General features: G+C 39.2%; 1 protein-coding gene across 14 annotated transcripts in view; it reads right to left on the bottom strand.

The window, feature by feature from the left end:
- The window catches only part of LOC108614097 (uncharacterized), a 33,190-nt gene that overhangs the window by 9,597 nt on the left and 8,772 nt on the right, over nt 1-14,821 (bottom strand). For 11 of the 14 annotated variants that reach the window (XR_016270243.1, XR_016270240.1, XR_016270242.1 and 8 more), the window contains exons 3-7: nt 6,714-6,896; nt 3,268-3,580; nt 2,465-3,207; nt 825-943; nt 6-750 (exon numbers count right to left, since the gene is read on the bottom strand). Coding sequence is in view for 7 of the 14 variants with exons in the window: in XM_089469776.1 (XP_089325902.1) it covers nt 6-750; nt 825-943; nt 2,465-3,207; nt 3,268-3,580; nt 6,714-6,731 (1,938 nt within the window). In the remaining 7 variants the exon portion in view is untranslated. Of the gene's footprint in view, nt 1-5; nt 751-824; nt 944-2,464; nt 3,208-3,267; nt 3,581-3,960; nt 4,227-6,713; nt 6,897-14,821 lie in introns of all 14 variants that reach the window. The other 3 variants (XM_089469785.1, XM_018008033.2, XM_089469778.1) reach the window with 2 other exon arrangements.

Below are 14,821 nucleotides of genomic sequence, written 5' to 3'. Positions count from 1 at the left end.
CTTACCAATTGCATGTTCCAGGTGCGTGGGCGCGAGGAGACTGGCGTTGTCTCCGTATTGATCTTGTAGGAGCTGACGCTGGTGGGGGAGGAGACCGTGACCTGGGCGCTGGTCTGCTTGGTCTGCTGCATGATCTTGCTGATGAGATCCAGTTGCTCGCGCGTCAATCCATCGCCCTCGAGCGTGGTGCCATCGCTGAGCGTAATTGTGGGTGAGCCGGCGACCACAGAATTCCCGTTAGAGCTGCCACTGGCGTTGCCGTTGCCACTGGCGCTGCTGCCCGATGTGGAGCACGAGGAGGAGGCTGTGGACGATGCGTTCGACGATGTCGAAGTGGTGGGCGAGAGCAGTGTGACCCCAGTTTTAATGGGCAGATTCATGGCCTTGATCTGCTCGTCGGAGAGCGCAATGCCAGTGGCTGCGTCCACCACGGTGCTGCCTGTGGAAATGTAGGTGCGAATACAGGTGGCCCCGTCCGGGGAGCTGGCATCGCCGCTCGCCGTGGCCGGCGACAGGCTGAGCGAGTTGGTGGCCACGCCCACGCTGCTGCTGCTACTGCTGCCGCTGCTCACGTTGCCGCAGTTGGTGCTGGTCGTCGGCGAGAGTGAGTTGTTGTTGGGAGTGGCCGCGCCCCCGTGGTGATTCTCCGAGTGCCGGCGAAGGGATCGAGCATCGCAATAGGACTTGCCACAGCCCTCCGCCTTGCACTCGTAGGGCTTCTTGTTCCGATGCGTCATCATGTGTCCGTTTCTGTGTGGGTTAGTGGAGAATCAGATCAGTGGATTAGTGGCTCAGTGGATCAATGTGGCGCTTCATTAACTCACAAGTGATCTTGCCGCTTGAATGCCTTCGAGCAGAGCGCACAGATGTATTTCCGTTCGTCGCTGTGCGTCAGTTTGTGCTTGGCTAGTGCCGAGGCATTTCCAAAGATCTTGCTGCAAATCTATTAAAAAGAAAATTATATGTAATTAGTGCCGTCCACATTAATGAAAGCGTTACGGCTGCCCGCACGGACTTTTTGGAAGTGCTCATGTGCCACGCTGCGTATGAGTAATAGAACATACGTTGATTACGCCTGTGCTCATAAAATAGATCGAGACAGAGGCTGGCGTCGCCTGAGTAAGACCTCATTTGACAGCGCCATTAATCTTCTCAGCTATGTCAATGTTAGATGAAGACCGGGGATTATGAGCATTAAATTATAAATATTTCCTTCATATTAGGCATATACCAGAGATGAGTGGAAAACTCGTAGTTTAAGCAGGCCTATTGAATCTTTGTGAAATTTTACTCAACAAATTTGTGGTTGCTGGGATAGTAACATTATATATAATAATATTCATATAATACATTTTAATAGATTCATACAAAGCACCAAATTATCTTCTAGGTCTCATATCATAAAATGTCTTGAGATTACTAATTGTTTACTAATTATTTCTAACTGATTGCTTATTATTGATCAAAAATCCTTCTACTTTTGATCATATTACATTATAAAATCCCAAATATCTAACTTGAAATATATTCTGAGCTCACTTCAAAATGATATATAATTATTAATTAAGGTATTCCACACATAAAGATCTATCACACAAGTGGGAGAAACTGCACCAAAATAATAATAATAATAATCCCATTATAGTTCAGTTATCAGCATTTGAAGCTTTGAGATAAACGCCTTATCGATTTGAAGCGTACCCGCTTGGCTTAGATATAGCAGCCATATTTAATTTAATATCATTTAGATATAGAGCGGTCGTCACGAGTATACCTATGTAAGCATATTCCAAGGCTCTAGCATTCAAAGGAAAGGGGTTTTGACATATCAGAAGAAGCGTATCCGTATTAGGCAGTTTTTAAACGTGAAAATCCACGAGTTTGCTGAATATTTCAAGACTCTTGCTTCAATAGCGGCGGAATGATTTGCGTTTATATGGTCTCGTTGATTTAGTGAATGAGTATATCAGACAAGAATGCCTAGTATGTATTTATCAGAAATGATAAGTATATAGCTTCAGAAGCAACGAAATGGTTTACATTCATAAAAGCAAGTTATAATATCGATAATTATCGATTCGTTATAATGCTGCACGATATTAAATTGCACGTTTATTTGATTTAGAAATTTCGACAAAGGCGCATCTAGTATGAAAGGATTTATAACTGTGTTTAAAGATCTACAAATATTAGCATTAGGATGAGTAAACAGAAAAAACAATATAAATATATAAAAGCTTAATGCTCGCTAACGAGATGGACATAATTAATTGGCTGTTTGTTTTCCTGTTGAAAAAAAATATACATTTAGTATACACTAGTACCAAATACAAATATATACATATAAATAAAATATGCGAATATTTGTTGCTATGGTATGGATTATAAAAACAGCTCGTCATAGACACACATAGGTGACTTTAAGTGAATGACTAAACTTTAGTATAGAATCAGAAACACACACCTGACACTGTTGGGGGCCGTGGCGCGTGGGCGAGGATAGCTTGGGTCGGCTCTTTCGGGGCGCGGGGTCGACAGTGATTATGCCAATGCCAGTTGCAGTGGTGTTAGTGGATGCTGCTGTTGTCACTATGCTGGCAACATGTCGGCCGTTGCTCTTGAAACTTAGACTGTGGCCGCTGCTGCTGTTGCTGTCGTTGCTGTTGCTGTTGCTGTTGCTGTGATTGCTGGTGGTGCTGCTGCTGGTGGTGCTGCTAATGCTAATGCTGCTGCCCACGGACGAGGCGTTGCTGAAATTGCTGCTGTTGCTGCAGTTGCTATTGTTGTTGTGCTGACTGAGTAAACTGGCGGCGCTGCTGGTGCTGCTGTTGCTCATAATCTGTGCCAGCGTCGTGACATTGGTGGCCGTGTTGCTACAGCTGCTGCTGCGTATTAGACAGTTCTTAATGTAGTTGGTCTTGCTGCCACCGATGCTGCTGATGGTCGTATTCGTGGAGGCGCTCACAGTCTGCACGCTAATCTTGTTGCTGGCGCTGCGTCGCGTTATCGTTATCCTATTGGGACTGTTCAGGCGAATGCCAGAGCTCGACGCTCCTATCGTGTTGTTCAAGATTGTTGGGGCAGTGGTGCAGCTGCTGCGGTTGCTGCTACCATTGATGGTTCGCTTGCTGCTGTTGCAGTTGCTATTGCTGTTGCTGTTGCTGTTGCTGTTGCTGATGCTGTTGTTGCTTTGTTTGTTCTTAAGAGCTGCAAATACAAGATAAACGTTTAGTCAACAAGCAGATTGGATATACAAAACTCACTTACAGGCCGTCTGTATGGTGCCCAAGACATCTGCTAACATGTCCGGATCCGGATAGCCGATAGTCAACGCATTCTCTAATGCTGACGTTAGTCCCGACGCATTCGCTTGGCTGGCCTGGCCTGATGACGATGTGGCTGCTGTTGCTGCAGTTGTTGTTGTTGCTGTCGTTGTTGTTGTGCTGCTGGCGGCTGTCTCCAAAGCATTCGCATCTCTGAGTTGCAGTGTTACGGAACCCTCGCTGCCCACAGATGCGTTGCACATCAGCACGCGCGATGCGCTCAGATTCGTCAAAGGCAGGTGTATGCTCTTAGGTACCTGCGGGCACACAGAACAGAGAGGGGCAAAGGCTAAAAGCTGCTTAATTATGACTACACCTCGCCCAACACATATGTATGCATATAGCCGCGTGTGTGCGCGTGTATTTGTGTCCCGTGTGACTGAATAAGAGCAGTCGTTAAAGCGAGACAGCAATACGCAAGACAATGTCTCAGGTCGCGGGCTACGCTCTAAGTGGCTGCCAAAAAGCAATACGCGAACGTCTTCTGCTGCTGTCAGACGGGATTATTTTAGATTATTGATAATTCTCGCCAACTGTCGCCCAATGAAAGATGCGAGCCATAATTAATTGCATTTAAATGCATCTCATTTGGTGTGCGGAAGTCAAGCAAGTGCCTGAACTACAACAATATATTTACCTGGCCCATAATACTGCATCTTAAATGTATTTCGGTAGATGAACAGGTTCATTTATATTGGAATCTTCAAAGACTTGTTCTAGCTTCACTGGGTCATATATGTATATTCGAATGCAGGCATTGGCTAATTAAAATTTTATAAGCCGCAGCGAATGCCCAATTAATGTGCGCCGCAATTGTCCGTAACCGCAAAAACAAGAGCAGATAAACAAAACAATTGGACATAAATATCCAGAAAGTGTCGGCGACGCTAGCCACAGCGAGAGCTAAAACGAAGACATTCTCATAAATTAGTTAGCTTCGAGCACATAAAAATTCGCATTGCATAAATAAACTGAACTTTTATTGTTCAGTTTGCGTTGAAAATAAACAGCGCAACAAGAACTGAAAATGAAAATGAAAAGTTGCCTCGATCTGGTCAGCAGCCACAAGTGGCCAAAATCCCCAAAATGCCCAAATTGCCCAAGAGCCCAAATGCTCATGTGGCCCAAATGTCTTTGCTGCCTCCGCTGTCTGTGAGTTATGTGTTATGTGTTATGTTAGTGCTTAGTTTATTTTAAATTGTTTCAGTATTCCATAGAAAGTTGGCCAGGTGAGAGCGATTTTAATTGGTTTCTGATTCAAACACTAATTATTCGGAAATATTGTGAGTCAACATTCACACACACACACACTCTTTCATTCAATAAATGGAACTAGCATAGCTTTGCATACCGATTAGAATATTAAGTTATTTTTATTAAGCTTTATACTGTTTATAAATAATATATCAGATATATGTGGAAAGTCTATGCCAAGGTTTATTATTGTTTTATTTAGCTTTTATTTTCTTTTAAATAGTTGAGTGAATTTATTCTTTTTAGTAAAAAATTGATACGTGTTTATTGATTTTTCTTCAGAATTCGCCAGCTCTTTTATTATCGACTCCTCATTCAATACAACACTTAAACTGTCTTAAGCGTATTCAAAATAAATCAATTTATTTTTTAGATTTGTTTTTCGCTAGAATTCCTATGCGACTTGGGCTAGCCTTATATTATCTATTTATTTAATTTTGTACTAAATTTTTGTAAATTTTTTTTTTTTTAATATTAAATGTCATTTAATGCCAAATGGATTTATTTTATATATATAAATTTTTTTAATAATTGATTATAATTTTGAGTATTTTTATATGTAATTGAATGTTAAATTTCGTTACTTAATTTATTAGTTTATTTTTTTAAATTGATAATTTGCTATTATTTTGTAAATATATATATATTTTATAAAATATTCATCAATTGTTATTATTGTATTAGTATTATTTTTGTATTTGTTGTATATTTTTTTTTACAAAATAATTGATTGAATGTTAAATTAATTATTAATATTTATTTATATGAACACTTATATTTATATACATATTATTATTTATATGCATAAGGCGCGCAGGGTATCTTGTAGTCGAGAACTTTGGCTAACCGAATTTATGAATAATTTATTATCGTTTGGCAGGGCTCAAAAGTTTATGAGATTGTATAAACTGGTAAAAAATAACAAAACAAAAGTCTCGACCAGCATGTCTCTACCTCTACACACTCTCTCCACCTGTCTCTCTCTCTCTCTGTCTCTCTCTCCCGCTATCTTTCTCTCACAGCACTGGCAGACAGGCGATACAACAAATGCCACCAGCCGCCAAACATGACGGCACATCCTGTTACGACACGAGGTGGCAGCATCGCCACCTGTGCTGTGCCATGCCGCATGAGTGTGATGCGTCTGTGTATATTTTTACAGCGTGATTCATATGTCAATCAGCTGTCAATGTCATTCCAAAGCAGAAAAGAAAGAAAGACCTTCAACAAGTCGAAACTGGCGTCCAAAACGTGGAGGCAACAGGAATCAAAAAGCCGAGCGCGAGCGCAAGGTGTGAACGCTGCTTGGCTGCCCCCATATCGAGGTCTGATATTTTAGCAGTTGTCTTACAGGCGCATTTCCCTCCAGATTCAGATACCGGCTGAGATATTCATAAAATGTCAACATCAAATTGAATACTTTGGGCGGCAATTTGTCATCGGGTCTTGCTTATTAGTAAAATGAGCCGAAACACATGTTTGGGCACACCCCCGGCCCCGGCCCGGCACCGACCGCTCCCAACTGTTACTAGAATGGCTTCCTCGTCAGCGGCGTCGGCGTCAATAAGCATAAGCAATTCATCAACCAAGTCCAAGTCGGAAGACTGCTGAACTCTTTATGTTTATTTGAATTGGCAAATGTTTATGAATTTGCCTTTCAGCTGTTGAATTTATGTGTGCTTTGGAGCCCGCTCAGCCTTTCGAGCGTGTCTGACACGGCGTATACGTAATTTTATGATTCTAATATTTGATTAGCTTTAATTTTAAATATTTTATTGCCTCTTGATGATTATTTATGCAGTGCGCATGTGAGCATGTGTGTGCATGTATGCGTGTGTGTGAGTTTTCTTGGCGTATGCGTGATATTACGCATACGCAATGTTGACCAAGTCGATTATATAAATAAATGTTATTTGTGTTGCAATTCGCCAGACGTAGACATAAATACGTACGACTACACACACACACTCACACAGTCAGCTATGTGTAACTGTATGTGTGTGTGCTTAATTTATTGTGCCTTATGAATGATTGCACACAAACGGGCTTATTATTGCTGTTGTTGTTGTTGTTGCAGTTGCTGTTGCTTTTGCTGTTGTTTCTTGTTGTTGTTGGCGTTGCTTTGCGCGTACTTACCGTATTTATGGCAGCCATCGTCGCACTTGACGCAGTTGATGTGCTTGTTCTTTTTCTACCTGTTGTTGTTGTTGTTGTAGTTGTTGGTGGTGGTGCTTGTTCTTGTTCTTATTGTTCTTTTTGTTGTTGTTGTTGTTGTTGTAGTGGTGGTGGTGGTGATGATGGGGATACAAAATCAAAAATCTGCAAAAAGGTTTGTATGATAGAACATATTCGATTTCGGTTTTGTTTTGTTTTTTTTTTTCTTCTTTTTTTTTTTTTTTGTCATTGATCGCTGCATCGCATGTCAGCGACATTGAATTGAATTGAACAGAAAAGCAAAATCCAATTTCAAATCAAGAATCAAATCAACTCAATACTTGATGCATAAAAATGTGCGCATAAATCTAAACAGAAAAACATAAATAACATGATCGCAGTACACAAATTGTTAAAGAGAAATGAACAAAAACAAAGAACACAAACACATGCACATGGCCAAAATACACGAGAAGACAAAGGCTGGCGCAATCGAAATGTATGAGAAGTCGATAAATTCTTATAGAAAGGATACCAAATGAGCTTGGATATATGTGGTAGAGGTAGAGAATGGGGAGCGGGGAGCTGAGCTGATTTAATGATTGACTGACTGACTGACTTGGACTGGCTGATTGAGGGGCTGGCTGAATGACTGATGGACTGATTGGCTGAGTTTGTAGCGTGTATGACTGAGCACATGAGCTTGGTGTTTTTTATTAGTTAATTAAACTATTCAACATTTCAATCCTTAAAGCGTGAAATTCACATTTCGTCTTCTTTTTTTTTTTTGTGAGAAAACGAAAGTTTTTTTTTAAATTATGTATTTAATTTGTATTCTCATCGGTATTCGCTTTTGGCTTTTCAATTTTCATCTGTAATTTCTCAGTTGTCTCTGTCTCTCATCATTTATTTTTGCACACAATTGTCTTTGGCTGTATATATTTTTACCTTAGTTATTTTGTGGCAAGCTCTTCAGCTTTATTTTTATATTAATTCAAGTATTTTTCATCCGTCTCGCCCATACCCCCTCCCGCTCTTCCCTCGCCCACCTCATCTATTGGTATGTCGCAATGAAAATAGATAAACAAAACTGAGAGAATATTTGCCAACATTTGAAACGCGCTTCGCAAAAGGCAAATGAATATACACTATAATCAAAGTGCTGTACGTATCTAAGCATGTGTGACGAAAGCTGTTTCTAATTACAATTTAAACTGCAGACATCAAAGTGTCTTTTGCTTTAACTATGAGTCTATAAACGTACATATGTTTGCTAAATAAATAGTTTGCTTAATTACTGTTACTGTTTTATTGTTTATCTGAATCTGATATCCATAATATTCCTATACTTCCGTAACTTACATTTAAAAGTAAATAAAATCATATACATATGTATATATGTATATAAATACATATATGTTTTTCTGTCTGAGAAGTCTTTCATAACTGCAAGTACCACCCCGCTAAACCTCTTTTGAAAATTACCAAGAAATTTTGGTTTAAGAAATAAATACTCCGAAGTAAAAGTAGTTGAACTTAGAGTGGGAGGGCAAAAGCTTTTTTTTTGGAAGCAGTTCAGCAAATTCAGAAATTCGATAAATGAAAATGTAAACATTTCTAAAAGGTCTTTATAGCCAAGTATTACTATATATTATGGAAATGATTATGCCTTGATGCCACATTTCATTCTGCAGGAGCTAAGCCCCGTGCGGTATAACCTATTCTAATTTACTGGCTGCTCTGGAATTCAGTTTCCAAACTGGTTTTATGGCCTTTTGATAAATTAAATTTGGAAATTGCTTTTTATTTACATCAAAGTACAGCATGTGTAACAAAAAAGAAACGAAGCTGATTCCATTCCCATTGTCTTGATATGGTTATCTCATGAACTAGGCTCGTTTCTTTTACTTTAAAGTACGAAATTATTTCTCAGCAAGATAAAAAGCTTCGGAAAGAATGGTTAGATTCCTTATTATTAATCAAATTATTAATAGATAAATTGATAATCGGGCTAAGTTTCTTTTCTTTTGTTGCATTATTTATAATTTTTGTGCATATAAAATTGATTTGAAATTAATTTAAGTTTTGTATTCATGTATCTTGAATTTAGGTGTAATTTCGATTCAAATACTTAAAACTTGCTTAAATAAAAAATTAGAATCAATATAGTTGGCCCCAACTGTAGAGCACTTAAAATCAATTGCGAAATAAGCTGCAACAGTTAAATATATCATATAAATATGTATGTATATACTGAAACGATTTCTGTAATTTTATTACATATATATATATATATATATATACCGAAGTATATACAAACTTAGTACAAGCTGAAATTACTTTGTATGTTTTTAACAGAATAATTTTAAATTAATTTTGCTAAAGGTCAAGTCCTCTCTTCTTCCGTTGCATGGAACTATGCAACCTAAACAAAAGTCGATAATGTCATGATTCCACAGACAGACAGGCAGCCAGATACCCTCATCGGAAAACATAAAGCCCATAGACACAGACAAGTAGAACGCCGAACAGCGAATTCATAATGCAATGGACCAACCGATACATATATACATATACACATACACACACACGAATGTGCAGCGTGTAAAATACTTTGCTTTCGCAAATCGCATGCAAATTTGCAGCGTCTATGATAGAAGCGCCAAATGTGACGGCCATGCCAAAGTATCTGAATATCTGCTCGTACTCGTGCGGTCGCTGCTTTTTTAATTAAAAATATGTACAAGCTTGCATGTCTACATACTATATATATGTATGTGTATTTATATATATGTATGCATATATAGATGTGTGTGCACAGTGGTACCCTGGCACAGTGTGTCACACTGGGTCGGCATCGTTGCCAGGATGGTAGTAAGGCATAAACACGCGGAATGTTGTCGAGCGCGACGACAATTTGTTTCAGAATATGCTTGGCAAGGCGCCCACTAAAACACGCCAATAAAGTGAGCCAAGGGGCGATATCGAAACAGCAGCAGCAACAGCAACAGCAACAGCAATAGCAACAGCAGCAGGAGTCGAAAATTGTACGTATCAACAACAGATGCAGCAGAAAGAAGAGCCAACGACTCGACTGGAAGATACCCTAATATCTATGTTGAGATAGCATTGAAATGTTGCATCGTTTCATATCCCAGATAGAACTGTAGCTGGGATTGCTCTATATGGAATCTAAGTAAGAGGTTTCCAGCTACATAAAGGCTCTCTGCTAGCTTACGGTATAGGAGTATATACTAGATGTATGTGTACCTAACAACATATGAGATTTGCTGAATAACAATGTCTGATAGTATCAAGGTAATACCAACAAGTTAAGGATCCCTAAATCAAAGCATTCATATGAAGGAAACACGTACATGGCCAGGCGGACATGTCGTTTATGAGGTCTGACACGCAGACGTATTTAATAATTTCAGTGTATGAAAAGACGGCAGTACTAGCTAATGAGTAACCATGATAAGCAGCATAATGTGTGTATGTATATAACATTGCATGTACAATATATATTCATATATACATATCATTGCGGTATGTGGTTTATATATTTATACATACATATTTATGTACACATTTTTCTTTTTTCTATTGTGGCCAGCTTCAGGTCATAAAAACAATTTTATGTCCGTATACTCATATATACATGCATATGTATGTATGTATGTATGTATGTATGTTCTTTTGCTTTGTCTGTTATGTTCTGTATTTTTGAGCATTATTTCACGTGAACAATTTAGCAAGCCACAACTACAACAACTACAACAGCAATAACAATGCCAGCAACAATTGCCGTGTTCATTAGCAAACGCAATACGCATACGCACCGTAGGCCGCGACAACAGCTGGTACCCAAAATATGGACAAAATTAGATGCCACAAACACAAAGCAATCACACACATACACACACACATACAAGTGCACATACATTTTCAATGTTAGACCACATACTAAAAATATATTTTGTAAATGCCAAAAAAGAAACCTATATATATATGTATGTATATTTGGAAATCGGCGGGCGGGCAGGCGATTAGCAGCAGGCGGCTGGCAGTCGGCGAGCGTCTCTCATATCAAAATCCAATTAAAAATCTTTCGCATGCATTGAACATAAACAAATAAGCGCCAGTCGAGCCTGATTGACTCTCATCTCGTTCGCTTATTTATATATGTATGTGTGTATAGGTCAGACATCGGCTGATTGTATTTATTTGCCAAATGGACAATTCCCAAACTTTGTGCTCTAAGATGAAGCCAATAAAACAGCTCTGCGCACGCCAGGTGCTAATTGCCACACGAGTGGGTGGGTGACTAATAGCTCACATAGACCACCTCTTATTATATACACGTTTATCTGAACATATTCAAAGCTATTCACAAATTAGTATCGAATGCTTTTGTCTAGCTGTGCTCCTAGCTCTCTAACATACTTAATCTCGAGTATCTACACATACATATACATTTATGTGTGTGTGTGTGTGTGTGTGTGTGTGAATGTGCTCTGTCTTTTATAAATAACATTTTTATTGCACATAATGCCTAAGTGGCTCTAGAGAGCTGGATGTGGCTTTGTGCTGCCGGAGAATTGGGTTAATAGCCTGCTCGGAGCACAAATGGGGGCAGCTTTCAAACGTATTTAAGCAGTAATGACAAATAACTGCATTATGCCCTGCAATCAGCACAGCACTTCAAATTGAGCGCTCAAAGGACCACTTTCCTTCCAAGGCAGCTCACCTAAACGCCACTCAATTTGCTTCATGTTTTATTTGTGTGCGCTCCCAATGAAGAGCTTTGCATATTTGCAAAAAAGAACAAATTTCATCTGTTTGTATGTTTTAGAAAATCGACTTTGCACAGTATACATAAAATGGCATTAAATTTCCGTTACTATTTATTTTCTTATGTCTTAATCAATGGAAAAGTGAATTTATTATCCGTAGAATGAGTTGTTATAAAATGAAATGGATTTCAAAACTATAAATCCATTTATTTTTTTTTTTTAATATCACACGGAACTCGGATCATCGCCGTTCAATTGTCTTAATGCGTAGCTGTAAATATTATTTGTATGTATTTGTATTTGCTGACAATTTTGTGGTAAATCCACAAATGTAAAAATATTATATTTAGGGAGTTTAGTTGTGAATGAAAAGCATAAATAGTAACACGATTTACGTATTAATTTGCTCCATAAAGTGACTAAAGGGCCCTATAAAAATGTATTTATTTTAAGTTTTGAAAGTTTATTATATTTCAAATACATATTTAAACTCTGTATGGTTAAGTTGTCAGCTAAAGTCAATGGAAATTGTGCTTTTTAGCTGTAATATGATGCTGAACCTATCCAGTAGGAGTAAGCTGGGTGCAATTATCAGCAAGCCCAACTAAAATTTACGAATTCCTTGATCACGATTTTAAACAATATTATAGTCAGACACTTCTTTCTTAATATATTAAGGTAATACCTGCAGCAACGGTAAGAAGTTCATAGTTAAAGAAGTTTCCGGAAACTAGCTTTCGATGATGGAATGGCTTCACAAGGATTTCCACTCCCCCTGGGTGTGGCTTTTCCATCATTAATCAGTTGCCAATGTTTCAGTTCGCCACGAAATATTTGTAGAATTTCCACAAATAACGACAGCACGCTCTGCGGTAGAGTGAGTGCCGAGGAATGGGGCATGGCGAAAGAGGAATTTCAGGGCACTGACAAGTGCAAGCTATGAGCTGTGGTATCTCTCGGCAGCACATACATAGTTGCTCAGTTGTGTGCTGTGGCAAGGGAAAGGATAAGTTGCTGGCACAGTAAGTAGAAATGTGAAATTTATTTTGACATTTTGTGCGCCGCGAATGCCTGTTGGCAATAAAACTGAATAAGATTTACAGCAAATAAATAAAATTAGTCACAACAATAGAAAAGTGCATAGATGCTGACTAATGCCACCAATAAATAATCATGAAAGATGATGAAGGTAAAAATTTGGCGTCTAGAATCGGACGTCTCTTGGATGTATTTCGCATGACAAACGAAGCTGCTTAGGATTGGACACGGATGCTGTTCAAACTGATCGTCATGATCATGATGCTGTAGATGCTGACTGAAGAGCAAAACGCCAGGCATAAATAACAAGCCAGACGGCTGCAGCACAGTGGAGCAAATGAATGTTTTAATTAAATGAAGATGCCCGCTCGTACATGTGCAGCCAGTGCTCATAATCATCGTGCGCCTGCTATATGCATGCACATGTAATAATAAAAGGCATCTTGAGGGACAGACAAGACAGACGAGACGCACAAAACTGTAACGCCGGCCAGCCAAGCAAAAATCTTGGCCAACGCGATAGACACGCCTTGTAAGTCACAGACGACGACAACGACGGCGACTACGACAATGGTTGCACTCTTGCCAAATACATAGGCCAAGCAGAAGCAACAGCAAAAACAAAAACAAAAACAAGAACGAAATGATAAAAACAACAACAGCAACAAAAGATGCAACCAAAATCGCCCAAAAATAAGAGAAAGAAATCGAGCAGAAGTGTGCATTATTCATTGTAAGAAATGTCGAAATAAAACGCCAAGTTTGCAATACAAAACATTACATGTGCTCATCATTAGGCACAGATAGAAGGCGCATACGGATGCAGATATAGAAGCTGATATATGTAAATATGCACACTATCATATATACATATATATGTGTGTATATGTACGTGCATGCTATCGGAGACTGGGCTTGCTTTTGGCACAATCATCCACGTTTCATCTATTGTTAGGCGTTGTTGTACTCTCATTGCTGTGGCATAAGTTCCACTTCAAAAAACATAAAATACGCGCGCGGCTATTTTTAGCAATCCGTTCATTTGATTTACGATTTCATTAAATCAGCTAATGGACATGCTCCGCGCCTCGCCATTGGCACCACAAGCTTCCCAACAGCACCACCAGCAGCAGCAGCGGACAAGAGAATGGGCAACCTGCGCTGATCAGCATGCTCATCCCTCTCTCTGTTTCTCTCTCACTCTCGTTCTCTCTTCCTCATTAGCTCACTGCAGGCGACCACCTGTCGTTGTCTATTTGAGCTGCCGGCCGCCAGACGCCTACCAATTATGTATTATTGCGGCAGGGCACATGGCAAACTTTGCAATTCGGTCAGTCCTTAGTCGTCGAGGAATGGATTTGGCCTAAGAATGCGGCAAGCACATAAGCCGAAATCCATTTTAACTTTAATTAGCCTAAAATGACATTTTGTAATCAGACAAATACAATTCTATGCAGCTTCAACGACATTTGTTTATAGCTAAACATAAAATGTCTTCCAAATTACGCATTAACTACGCTTTTTTACTGCCGTGCTTAAATTCAAGTATCGTTTAGCTCTGTTGCGATAGCTAGTAATCGATCGATATGCCATCTCTTCTTTCTCTGCTTAATTGCAACTTCGATCCGTTCATTTCATTAGTTCCGATAGCATGTAATCAATGTGCTACCACATCTCTATTCTCTGCACCCATCTCTAGCCCTTCTTGACTTAACTGCATGTATGATTAATTAGTAAGGCATCGTTGCTGTAAACAACAAAATTTGTCACTGGGGCAAACAAACATTTTCTTTATTATATTTAAAAGTGTTATGAATGTGTTCTCAGCTGGCGTTTTCGAAATTATGTTCCCGCCACACGTGCCGCATTTGTTCAAAATAAATTTGAGCGGCAGCAAAGAGAAATTAATAGTTCATCAAGCAGCTAACGCTGACAGACAAACGACGCGACGGGCATTGCCATCCTCCCGTCGAAGAAACGCCAGACACAGAGACAACAAACCAACTAATGGACACGACTCGACATTTTTCCATTGCTCTACCCCCTATTTGTGTTTATTGGCGCATGTTCCATTAAATTTGGGGTTCCATGTCCGTTTTATTTTTATATTTCTGTATTTTCCGTATTTTCGCTTTTTTGTTTTCATTTTTCTTATTTTTTATTTTCAGGCGAGTCATGAATAATTGCATTTCTAACATTACTTGACTTTCACTTTATCAGCAATAGATTAGAACAGTTCACCCTATAACTCACAGG

The sequence above is a fragment of the Drosophila arizonae genome, chromosome 2 (genome assembly GCF_054131065.1).
Source record: "Drosophila arizonae isolate 15081-1271.41 chromosome 2, UAZ_ARI_1.0, whole genome shotgun sequence".
Classification (NCBI taxonomy): Eukaryota; Metazoa; Arthropoda; class Insecta; order Diptera; family Drosophilidae; genus Drosophila; species Drosophila arizonae.
This window is presented reverse-complemented; position numbering and strand designations above follow the sequence as displayed.